General features: G+C 39.3%; 1 protein-coding gene across 1 annotated transcript; it reads left to right on the forward strand.

The window, feature by feature from the left end:
• Positions 1-6,989: 6,989 nt before the first annotated feature.
• On the forward strand, positions 6,990-10,198 carry LOC143414925 (macrophage mannose receptor 1-like). The gene is made up of 4 exons (XM_076879960.1): positions 6,990-7,020; positions 8,445-8,752; positions 9,135-9,421; positions 9,516-10,198. The coding sequence occupies exons 2-4, from the start codon at positions 8,479-8,481 to the stop codon at positions 9,702-9,704; spliced, it is 750 nt and encodes a 249-aa protein (XP_076736075.1). The 5' UTR covers positions 6,990-7,020; positions 8,445-8,478; the 3' UTR covers positions 9,705-10,198.
• The last annotated feature ends 2,292 nt before the right edge of the window (positions 10,199-12,490 follow it).

The raw sequence follows: 12,490 nt of genomic DNA on the forward strand, positions 1-12,490 counted from the left end.
CATCTGCTCTGCACTACCCGACTCACTGGACCCTCTACAGTTTGCATACCGCCACAACAGGTCCACTGATGATGCCATAGCCCTGACACTACACACTGCCCTGTCACACCTGGAGAAGAGAGACACGTATCCTCAGGACCTTCTATCACTGTGCCATTGAGAGCATCCTCACTGGATGCATCACCACCTGGTATGGCAACAGCACCGCCTACAACTGCAAAGCTCTCCAGCGAGTAGTGCGGTGCTCTGAATGGATAATTGGAGGTGAGCTTCCCTCCCTCCAAGATATCTACAGGAAGCGCTGCCTGAGGAAAGCGGGGAGGATCATCAAGGACTCCAGTCACCCCAGCCAGAAACTGTTCAGACTACTTCCATCAGGAAGGAGGTTCTGCAGCATCCGGTCCCGTACCAGCAGACTGAGAGACAGCTTTTTCCATCAGGCCATCAGACTGCTGAACACGTCATAGACACCTCAGCTTCACTACTGGAACTTCAACATTATGCACTCCACACTGTATATAAATGCCACTTGTTTTGCACATATTCAACTCTGTATATTTTATTATTATTATTATTATTATTATTATTTATTTATTTATTTTTTTATTTATTTATTTATTTTTTACTATTTAATTTGTAAAAATGTGTATACACACACACACACACACACACACACACACACACACACACACACACATGTAGGAAAATATTTAGTATACACATCCAGAAATGCATACACTATTATATATTGTACATATATTTATTAGTTTCAGGTTGGCCATTCTTGTATTTTGCTCGTTTGTGTTGTTGTGTTTGCACATCTCTGTTGCTTGTGGGGCTCGCACACAAGAATTTCACTCGCATGTGCTGTGCCAGTGTGCCTGCACATGTGATGTGACAATAAAAGTGATTTGATTTGATTTGATTTGAAGATGGGATCACTGCTCCCTTTTCAGATCCAGTGTACCTCAAAGCAGCTGCTTTGGATCTGACATTTTCTCTGTTGTGGGTGGAACACCATATGTTTAACACAAAGTTAAAGATAAAGACTGAAGTTATTGTATATTTTTCCTGTATTTTTTTGTCTAAAATTGTAATAAGGGCTGTTTTGTTAATATTTTATTATATCTTTTCATGGGACAACATTGAAGATATGACACTTTAGATAAAATATAAAGTAGTCAGTTTACAGCTTGTATAACAGTATAAATTTGCTGTCACCTCAGAATAACTTAACATACAGCCATTAAAGTCTAAACCACTGGCAACAAAAGTGAGTACACCCCTAGGTGAAAATGTCCAAACAGTGCCCAAAGTGTCAATGTCCATTATTTTCCAACACTGCCTTAATTCTCTTGGGCATGGACTTCACTAGAGCTTCAGAGGGTGCCACTGGAATCCTCTTCCATTCCTTCATGATGACATCATACAGCTGGTGGATGTTAGAGACTTTTTGCTCTTCCACCTTCAATTTGAGGATGCCCCACAGATGCTCAATTGGGTTTAAGTCTGGAGACATGATTGGGCAGTCAAGTCCCTTTACCCTCAGTTTGTTTAGCAAGTAACAGTCCTTTTGGAGGTGTGTTTGGGATTGTTATCATGTTGGAATACTGTCCTGTGGCCCAGTTTCCGAAGGGAGGTGATCATGCTCTGCCTGAGTATGTCACAGTACAAGTTGGCATTCATGGTTACCTCAAGTAACTGTAGCTCCCTAGTATGAGCAGCAGTCATGCAAACAACGCCATTCGACCACCATGTTTGACTATCTTTGTACTTCTCACCTGGTTGCCCCCCCATCATTCTCCACTTGCTGTCCATCTCAGAAAAACGCCCAATTTGCTATTGCATCAATCTATTATTTAATTATCCACACTTAACAGCTCTTGCAACTAATCCATAATAAAGCAATGATGGAAACATGTTATAGAACTATAACACTGCAATTGTGTTTATTATTGTTTTTATACTTGAATAAGTCTGCAATGCAACAACTGGTATGTGTGTTATTGTTGCCTGTGCTCTTTTTAATCCAGGTGGGGAGGGATCCACTGCCTTTAGCAGCCTCACACAGCTCCTTTTGTCACCGTTTCCTCCTCATGTCCTTACAGGGCATGTCTGGACAATGTTATATCATGAGTAATAATTAAGTAAAATCTGTACACATAAAACACAAACACACACACACACACACACACACACACACACACACACACACACACACACACACACACACACAGTGACATTTTATGCCTTTTCCAGAATACTGTCTCAGAAGGGTATGCGCATGATTGAGCTTTGTGCTTCATTCTCTGTCTGTGATTTAACGTCTGTGTTTTCTATAACTTATTCTCTTATAACACCTCCAAGAAGTAATGATGCTGCACTCATACATTTGTGTGGCAGCAGGAGGTGGGGACGGAATAAATACTCTTCACAATTTAACAGCCAACGCCACCCTGGGAATTTCACCCAGAGAGTACTGGATCAAGATGATACTAATCACCAAGAAGGTACTTAGGTTCGTTATACTCAATACAGAGACGTGGTTCAATGATAAAACAGGTTGACAATTTATTAATAATTATTTAAAACAGCATATAAAAGCACAAGCATACATATCAATATACAAATATTCTAAAAAGTATTCAGAGCCGGGGGTTACCAGTGGAGGGACAGGAATGCCACACACAAAAACAATTCAAAAAAACGGAAAACTCACCGATACACAAGTGCAGCGCACTGTCACAGGCTCACACTAATGAACTAAAAACACAGGTGTGTAATACTCAAAGGATCCCACCACCAAGGCACCCCAGTCTCCTCCACGTCTGGCCCTTCGCATCTGAATAAAAGAAACAAAGAAAATTATAATATATTCCAAAAAAAGAGATCCAGACATACAAACTAAACAAAACCTTAAATCTGGAGCGGATGTACTCACCGTATTATTCCAAATTGCCGTCTGCCCGACTATTCTAATTTAATCATTAAACGACATCAACATGCACGCCAGTGGACTCCCGTAGCCGGCATGTATGTAGCCGCTGTCCACGCTGATGTCCATTCTTAAGAGGCTGGCAGCAGCAGGGAAAAAGAACCCTTGCAAATGGAAACAGACGGGGAAAGGCAAAGCAGCAGTACGTCTGTTAGCTCAGCGTAGAAAAGCCGTAGCGACCCTGGTGTAAAACTACTGGACGCCCACTAAGGCCCACACCTCCAGTTAAATGGTGTCACTCGATATATTAACAGAGTGGCTCATAGGAGGCCACTCTGGTACACATGCGCCAAATCAACACATACCAGCCACGATGGGGGCTTCAGGAAGGGAATCCACGGGTGATCTCTGTAACATGAACAACAATCAACACGAGTACTGCCAATTCAGGCTGAGGCAGCACTGGAAGTCAGGTGACCGAAAGGAGATAACAACAGGTACGTGATGCTCAGCTGGCGCCCCCTAATGCACCTGACTAAAAGTGGGATCAACCAGAACATATACAGGGAGTGCAGAATTATTAGGCAAGTTGTATTTTTGAGGAATAATTTTATTATTGAACAACAACCATGTTCTCAATGAACCCAAAAAACTCATTAATATCAAAGCTGAATGTTTTTGGAAGTAGTTTTTAGTTTGTTTTTAGTTTTAGCTATTTTAGGGGGATATCTGTGTGTGCAGGTCACTATTACTGTGCATAATTATTAGGCAACTTAACAAAAAACAAATATATACCCATTTCAATAATTTATTTTTACCAGTGAAACCAATATAACATCTCCACATTCACAAATATACATTTCTGACATTCAAAAACAAAACAAAAACAAATCAGCGACCAATATAGCCACCTTTCTTTGCAAGGACACTCAAAAGCCTGCCATCCATGGATTCTGTCAGTGTTTTGATCTGTTCCATCAACATTGCGTGCAGCAGCAACCACAGCCTCCCAGACACTGTTCAGAGAGGTGTACTGTTTTCCCTCCTTGTAAATCTCGCATTTGATGATGGACCACAGGTTCTCAATGGGGTTCAGATCAGGTGAACAAGGTGGCCATGTCATTAGTTTTTCTTCTTTTATACCCTTTCTTGCCAGCCACGCTGTGAAGTACTTGGATGCGTGTGATGGAGCATTGTCCTGCATGAAAATCATGTTTTTCTTGAAGGATGCAGACTTCTTCCTGTACCACTGCTTGAAGAAGGTGTCTTCCAGAAACTGGCAGTAGGACTGGGAGTTGAGCTTGACTCCATCCTCAACCCGAAAAGGCCCCACAAGCTCATCATTGATGATACCAGCCCAAACCAGTACTCCACCTCCACCTTGCTGGCGTCTGAGTCGGACTGGAGCTCTCTGCCCTTTACCAATCCAGCCACGGGCCCATCCATCTGGCCCATCAAGACTCACTCTCATTTCATCAGTCCATAAAACCTTAGAAAAACCAGTCTTGAGATATTTCTTGGCCCAGTCTTGACGTTTCAGCTTGTGTGTCTTGTTCAGTGGTGGTCGTCTTTCAGCCTTTCTTACCTTGGCCATGTCTCTGAGTATTGCACACCTTGTGCTTTTGGGCACTCCAGTGATGTTGCAGCTCTGAAATATGGCCAAACTGGTGGCAAGTGGCATCTTGGCAGCTGCACGCTTGACTTTTCTCAGTTCATGGGCAGTTATTTTGCGCCTTGGTTTTTCCACACGCTTCTTGCGACCCTGTTGACTATTTTGAATGAAACGCTTGATTGTTCGATGATTACGCTTCAGAAGCTTTGCAATTTTGAGACTGCTGCATCCCTCTGCAAGATATCTCACTATTTTTGACTTTTCTGAGCCTGTCAAGTCCTTCTTTTGACCCATTTTGCCAAAGGAAAGGAAGTTGCCTAATAATTATGCACATCTGATATAGGGTGTTGATGTCATTAAGACCACACCCCTTCTCATTACAGAGTTGCACATCACCTAATATGCTTAATTGGTAGTAGGCTTTCGAGCCTATACAGCTTGGAGTAAGACAACATGCACTCCCTGTAATATTCATCCTTCTACATTTGCATTTAGGAAATCACAGCAAAAGTGGAATCCATCTTTGAACATACTTAACATATCATGTTTTTGTCAAGTCATTTTAGGAAAAATTACATAACATATTTACTGCAGTAGGAGTGAAAATTAAGTTAGTAAAGAATGATGAGTACTCTAACATGCTGTTATACTAAAACTCACAGACTAGTGAATAATCATTGTTAATGTTGAGATGAAGCTTTCTTTCGTCACATACAAACACACAAAGGTAAATAAACTAATTTGGTTGAATAATAAACCAAGGTTAATGGAGAAAAAAACATGTCTACCGTATACAGTAACACTGAGGCATGGACGGATTTGAATAATGTGAGCTTAATATTCAAACTGGCTTATCCGGTCTTTAAGTCTGACATCATTAGCTGTCATTTGTCCAAACTCCACTTCATGTCCCAAAGTCAAATGAACATTTCTAAAAGTTAGAAGTTTTAGAGTTAGAAGTTAGCAGGAAGTTAGCTCACTAGTTTCCACCTAAACATAATATACCATGTTCTGACTGAGGGATTTCTGAAAAAATTCAAAAATACCGCTCTGCTATCACTTCCAGCATAAATGAAGACAGAACAGTAGTGATGTCTGTAGGGTTAATGAAGTTGGGATAGCTGGTATATAATGATGTGCTACGTGGTGGCTAGCTACACCACGTAGCAAGTCAGGTTTCACCACCGAATAAGAAAAGTAAGAAAGAAAAGATGAGGAGTTAAAAATGTGGCCTTCACCTGTAAAACCTTTCCTGGTTTTTGGGGTTGTCTCATTGTTGCCCCTCTATTGCACTTGTTGTTAAATTCATTAACACCAAAGCAGCTGAAACTGATTAATAACCTCCTCTGCTACTTAACTGACCAGATCAGTATCACCTAAGTTTAAATGACTTGGTCCTATACTTTCTTTTGAGCAGTATATAAGCTAAGGTAAACCTATTACATTAATGAGGCAGTTAAAGGTTGTGAACCTTGAATGGAGAAAGTGCGGGACATCCTGCTAATTGTGGTTTACTAACTTTACCTTTACTTGAAGCTGCTGTAATCACTGGTATTTCCATGAAATAGCTTCAAATAAAGGCAAAGTTAGCAAACCACAATTAGCAGGGCGTCCCGCACTTTTTCCAGGATTACAACCTTTAACCTTATATATATATATATATATATATATATATATGTACATATATATATATATATAAGAATAAGCAATTGTTGTGCATATATTATCACTATTATTATGTAAACAGAAATATTAAAACACAAAAAACAAACGTTTAAAAGAAAAATGTTTTAAGGCATATGTTGTGCAATATTTTTTTCTCATTGGAATCACCATCCCCACCCTAAATGACCATCGCCACTCCACCCTTATTTTATTTTATTTATTATATTATATAACTATATTATGTAACTGTATACAGCCCCACAATGTTTCTGTTTCAATGTTTCCTACGCATACACCATGTATAAAATTCCCCTCACACATATATTGCTTTTTATTTATTTTTTTCCCTCATTGTATATTGTTTTCCCTTCTTTACTTTTGCACCTTGTGGTCCAGCCACCCAATTTCTTTGTGCAAGAAACTGCACAGTAAAACTGTCTAAGTCTCTAAGTCTCTCTAAGTAATTTCTGTCATCTTTCTAGCGATTTCAACATCACTCAAACACAAAATCCCCACCTTTGACAGCTTTCTGTTAGTAGGGTGTGGTGGTTTACACTACATGATCCCTGAACATTCTATGAAGGGACAAAGTAAAGTAAATATCCAGAAACAGTGAATTTGAATGATGCTGCTTTGCTTTTGATTTAAATGGCTTGTGGGATGCCACGCCAGAGCTATCAATCAATTTAGATGGAAATAGGTGGGAGGTTTTGCATGAAGCTCTGAATCACCACTGGTATCTTTTCAGACTTGATATAGAGGGATCATAACCGGAGTGAATTTCAAAGCCTCCCTAACGTCTACCAAGGTAAGTGCTGCTGTACAAACAGGTCCGATGAATGAATGACAGAGACTTATATTTATAAAGAGATAAAGAGAAAACAGTGTGATAGCCACGTAAGTTGTGGACTTTATCAGTTGGGCTGATTTCAGTTTTAATCTGCTGAAACTGTATATTAAAAGCAGTTTAACTTCCTGAGACTAGCATGTATGCATGTACAACTCATTCTCTAATTTTTCTTTTGTCATTTTAGAGCAATTTCACTAAAACAACCATCTGAGACTTAGGTTAACACATTACGTCTTTGTCTGATTTTGATTTTGTTGTAATGTTTTACACTGACTGACAGCAAATAGTAGTAAAATTTATAGCTGACAAAATATGTAGTGAGCAAAGTGACAATAAACACAGCTCAACTGAAAGAGAACTGAATTGGTTTAACTCCTGTTTTCATGTCAGTGATTGAAAACCATGATTAATTAAACTGTCACATAGATATAGGAACAAGTATAGATAAAAAAAATAATAATTAAAAAAGGCAGCTCATTAAAGAAGTATTCCTGTATAAACTGGACCACAGTCACTGTAGTGTCTGAAAGTACTTGGTGTCATAACAGCTGTGTTAGGCAGCCAGGAATGGACCCAAAATCCAAACTAAACTCAAAACACAGCTTTATTGCTGGAATTATTCATTATAAACTAAAACTGGGAAAACACTTTAAACTAAACAGACAGACTAGCAGAAAACCCAGCATTCAGGGTGATCACAACAACCAGCGGAGGAAGGGGCAGACATTAAAAGCACAAGGCAAACGAAGGAATAGACCACAGGTGGGAACACAGCTGAACATAGTCTAACTAACGAGACGGGGAACCAAGACAGATCATGACACTTAATTGCTAAAGAGTTATTACATCTACATTTTTGAAACAGCCGTTTATAGAGGAATTAACCTGAAATAACCAAAATGCTATTTATGTCATCAAAGATCCATTTAGACTGGTCTACACTGTTAGTGCTCTTTAAACATCAAAATAAACTAAAACTCAATATGCTGGGTCAGATGACCCGAGATCGTGACAAAGGGATCAGACACTGAACACAGTGTATGATCCGCCAAAGAAGAACAAAAAACAAAAGCTATCTCACTATTCAGTTTGATCTCACTCGCACTCTTATTTTGTAAATGTCATTACAACAATTTATTTAAATTAGTATTTCTATTGTTTTGTGTTCTTTTCTTTTTAAATAATAGGACATTTCACTTGAAATTTGAAATGTTTTATTGATTTCTTTAAACACACAAGCACCTATATCTGTGCAATTTACTCTAGTTGTGTTTAATGAAGAGTTTATTGTTCCCAGCATTTATCAGTAGAGCATTATGTGGACACAGTAGACGCTGCTCTTCCTCACTATAAAATTTCTGTTCTGTGTCCTGTCTGTGCAGGCTTTTTGTCCACTTTTCTCCTGTGAAAAACACAATGATGAAGCACGTTGGCTTCTTGCTCATTCTTTTCCCCGTGTGTGGACATCTGCTGGACATCAAGTTCTATAATAACCCTTACGAGTATACCTGGGCAGATGCACTGGCATACTGCAGGGAGCACCACACTGACTTGGTCCGAGTGAGAACTGCAGAAGAGAATAAAGCTTTACAGTACTCTGGATGGATCGGTTTGTCCCGGAAGGATGCAACAAGTCCATGGAAATGGTCCAGAGGAGACGAAATAGCCATCTTCACACCATGGGATGGCGGTAAATTCTCATACTATGTTTTTTACTCCTTAGATGTTACCTGGCTTACAAGACCAAACTTACTGGTAATTATTCCAAACTTATTTGCATTGTGACCTGAAATCGATTTGAGATATTTTGAGCATTCAACAATTTAAGTGGTGAGAAAGGATCAGATTTACAGTGTGGAGCAGTGTTGTCTATCACAGTGTTGACTGTAGTGAGTTTCACGAAGTCCCAAACCAACTGTTTCAGCTGGAACTTCAGCAAGGAGGGTTTGTTACACACATAAACACTGTACTGGTAAAATGATTTGATACTGAATCTAGTTGAATAGACCTTTAAAACATCTCTGGAATCTATCCCAGTTTTTTTTTCTCTATTGTACTTCGACTTCTTGCAGCACCAAAAGAGGATGAAAACTGTGTGAACAGAAGAAGCGACGGAAAATGGGAAAGCAAGAAGTGTGATGAAAAACGTGATTTCCTATGTTATGAGGAAAAGCTGATTCTGGTGAAGGAGAATAAAACATGGGAGGAGGCATTAGAACACTGCAGGTCTCTGGATGGAGTGGTCACAGAAGATCCAGCCTCTTCATACAGGAACCACGGCTATGACCTGGCCTCCCTGATCACTCCAGATGACTACACCACTGCACGAGAGACCGCAAAAGAGGCTACCACTGATGAGGTTGGGCAGTTTTCTGCATGCGTTTGTGTTGGTGAGAGACTCATAACTATACTTACTGTAACTTTGTTTGTTTCTCTTTGTTTACTGTTGGCAGGTGTGGACAGGCCTGTGTAACCTGGCTGGTGAGTGGCTGTGGGTGGGTGGAGAAGAAATGCAATATGAGGATATCCCAAAATGCCCAACCGAGGGCCTTTGTGGCGTCCTCGAGAAGAATGGTAGTTCACCCTACGGCATAAGAAACTGCCAGCAGAAAAGGAACTTTCTCTGTTCCAAAATGAATTAAGTACTGTACTTAAGTAAAAATTTGATATATCTGTACTTACCTTTCCATCTTATGACACTTAGATACATGTGTGTCAAAGTAAACAGGAGAAATAATCCAAAGCAGACTCCACAGACAGGGTTAAACAAAAATGAACCGTTATTCAGGTATATGAGTGAGTCCAAAATTAGAAATTCCAAGAACAATGGGAACCTGACAAACACTTTACACTACCAGTTAAAAGTTTTTGAGTTAGAATAATTGTACCTTCATTCATGATGCATGTTACAAATATATCAGTTAATATAGTCAGTACATTGAAAAGGTGAGAAATAGTGATGAGATGTTTTCATACTGTTAGATTATACAATGATGACAGATTAATGCAAACCAGAAAAATCATAACGTCTTGTTATATGTGTTATTTTCCTAATGTAGTTGTGTGACATGTCAAGTAAATTCTGGACTATACATAATTTAAAAGTTGTCTCAAGTCAATAAAGATATTAAATAAAGATTAATGTGCAGTTAAGCAATTATTTTTGTCTTTATAAGCAGTGGTGAGGGAACCATATGGTTACTTTCACTGCTATGAGGCTTTTTTTACATCTAAAACAGGCCGTCTTGTATTCCTTTTGAAAAAAATGTTTTACAGAATTCGAGAAGTACACTCTAACTACGTACATAGGAATTAAGAGGGAAAGTCAGGTAATCAAATCATTTTGACTAACTGATTATCTGGAGGTAATCACCGCTAAAAGAAGACATTTTCGCAATTTGCTGCATCTTGCAGTCATTAAGTTGACTATAAATTTCTCTGCATACCAAAGTATCTTGAGGTAATTATAAAGCTTGGCTGGAACTGGGTCAGGCAATAGGAGAATGATTCCAATGATGGGTAGTACACGTGCACATTCATGCTCAGGCACGTGCAAAGCCAGCACTAATATTCTTCTACCTTCTTATTTCTTTATTTTTACTACTTTCTTCATTGTAGATACAAACTGAAGACATCAAATATATCAAGCAATATATATGGAATAATGTAGCAAAGAAAAAATTTAAAATACGTTTTATATTTTAGATTCCTAAAAGTAGCCACCCTTTGCTTTGTTGACAGAGCTGCAAACCCTTGGCCTTCTCTCAGTGAGCTCCATGATGTAGTCACCTGAAATGGTTTTCATATCACAGGTGTACCCTGTCAGGGGTCATTTGTGGAATTTCCTTAATGGTGTTGGGACCATCAGTTGTGTTATGCAGAAGTTGGGTTGGTACACAGCTTACAGCCCTATTTGAGAATGGTTAGAATTTATACTGTAATATGCAAGAACCAATCAGCTAAGTAAAGACAAACAACAGTCCATCATTACATTACAGAAGGTCTAGGTCAGTCAACTTTGAATGTGTCCCCAAAAAGCATTTGTTTGGGCCAAGAAACACAAGTAATGGACATTAGACCTGTGGAAATCTGTGCATGGTTTGATGAGTCCAGATCTTTGGTTCCTAATGAGATTGTTGGAAAACCATTTCAGGTGACGACCTCATGAACGTCATTGAGCAGTAATCAAATCAAAGGATAAGAAAACATAAAACATGTTTTGAGGTATTTCACACATTTTTGTTTACTACATGATTCCGTGTGTTCACTCAAAGTTTTGATGCGTTCAGTGAGAATTTACAATATAAGTAGTCATGAAAAGTAAGAAAAACATTAAATGAGAAGGTGTGTCCAAACTTTTGGCTGTTAGTCTATGCTCCGTCTCTCTCTCTCTCCTCGTCTCTGTGCCTATATCATGCTGTATTTCTCATGTACATGCAGGCAAAGTGTAAGTGAGTCTTTAGAGTTAATGCTGAACATCTTGCTTGGTGAGGTGGCTGAGAAAAAAGACGGAGGGAGAAAGGTCAACATTTAACTGCAACCAAATGCTAAAAAAAATAGGTGAAAGTAAGAAACAGGTCAGTCTAAAACTCTTATAATCTAATTAACATTGTTTCATGTTTATGTATGTTTTGATGCGTTAATGTTTAAATATATATAGATGTTCATTTCAAACTGTGTTCTCATTCTGTCATATTCTGTTTAAAAAGTGAAGACTGTTTGTTTTGTGTGCTTGATCCTGTGCGTTAGTGTTACATCCTGTGAGGCTGTGGGAGCGTGTGGGCGTGGTGTTGTCCTCCCCCTCTCTCTTGCCCCTGCCTTCTCCTTTAGGACACACCTGCTGCTCATCTGCCCTTGTTTACCACCAATTACCCTCCAGAGGTGATATAAGCTGGAGGAGAGCTGTGCCGGTGTGGGAGAGGCTTCTGGTGGATTCGGTCGGTCGTGGCTCTTTGTGAGTAACTCTCAACTGAGCAGCAGTTTTTCTTAAGTGACGCGACCTCCATTTCTTGGTTTGGCCTACCTGGTTTTATTGCTAAGAACAGCATAGCAGCTTCCTAGTTGAAGCGGCCACCGTTCCTTCGGCTGGCCTGTCTGATTTATCATTAAAGCAGTGTTTCTGCCTCTTTCTTTTGTTACTGTTTATATGGGTTAATTGATTATAATAAAGATTCATTTTGTGTTAAACACCTCCGCCTGGCGTCCTATTCATTCCAATCCGGATCCAATTGTTACTGTCCCCCACCCTCTTTGCCTAGCTTTCATGTGGGGATGTAACAATTAGTTATTCTGTTTTCTCTGATCTACAGCCTGAACAGACTTTGAAACCCAGAATTTACACCTACTTATTCTGTAAATTACATTTCTATCCTGGATAGTTTCCCTCTAAGAAAAAGTAATAAATAAAAAACAAAGGTGTAATAAGGGT

This window comes from Maylandia zebra, linkage group LG23, assembly GCF_041146795.1.
Source record: "Maylandia zebra isolate NMK-2024a linkage group LG23, Mzebra_GT3a, whole genome shotgun sequence".
Classification (NCBI taxonomy): Eukaryota; Metazoa; Chordata; class Actinopteri; order Cichliformes; family Cichlidae; genus Maylandia; species Maylandia zebra.

Excerpts from the sequence above, each read along its gene's own strand:
- LOC143414925 (XM_076879960.1), top strand. The coding sequence starts at position 8,479 with ATGATGAAGCACGTTGGCTTCTTGCTCATTCTTTTCCCCGTGTGTGGA. Across the intron at positions 8,753-9,134 it reads CTTCACACCATGGGATGGCG|CACCAAAAGAGGATGAAAAC; the intron begins GTAAATTCTCAT and ends GACTTCTTGCAG. Across the intron at positions 9,422-9,515 it reads AAGAGGCTACCACTGATGAG|GTGTGGACAGGCCTGTGTAA; the intron begins GTTGGGCAGTTT and ends TACTGTTGGCAG.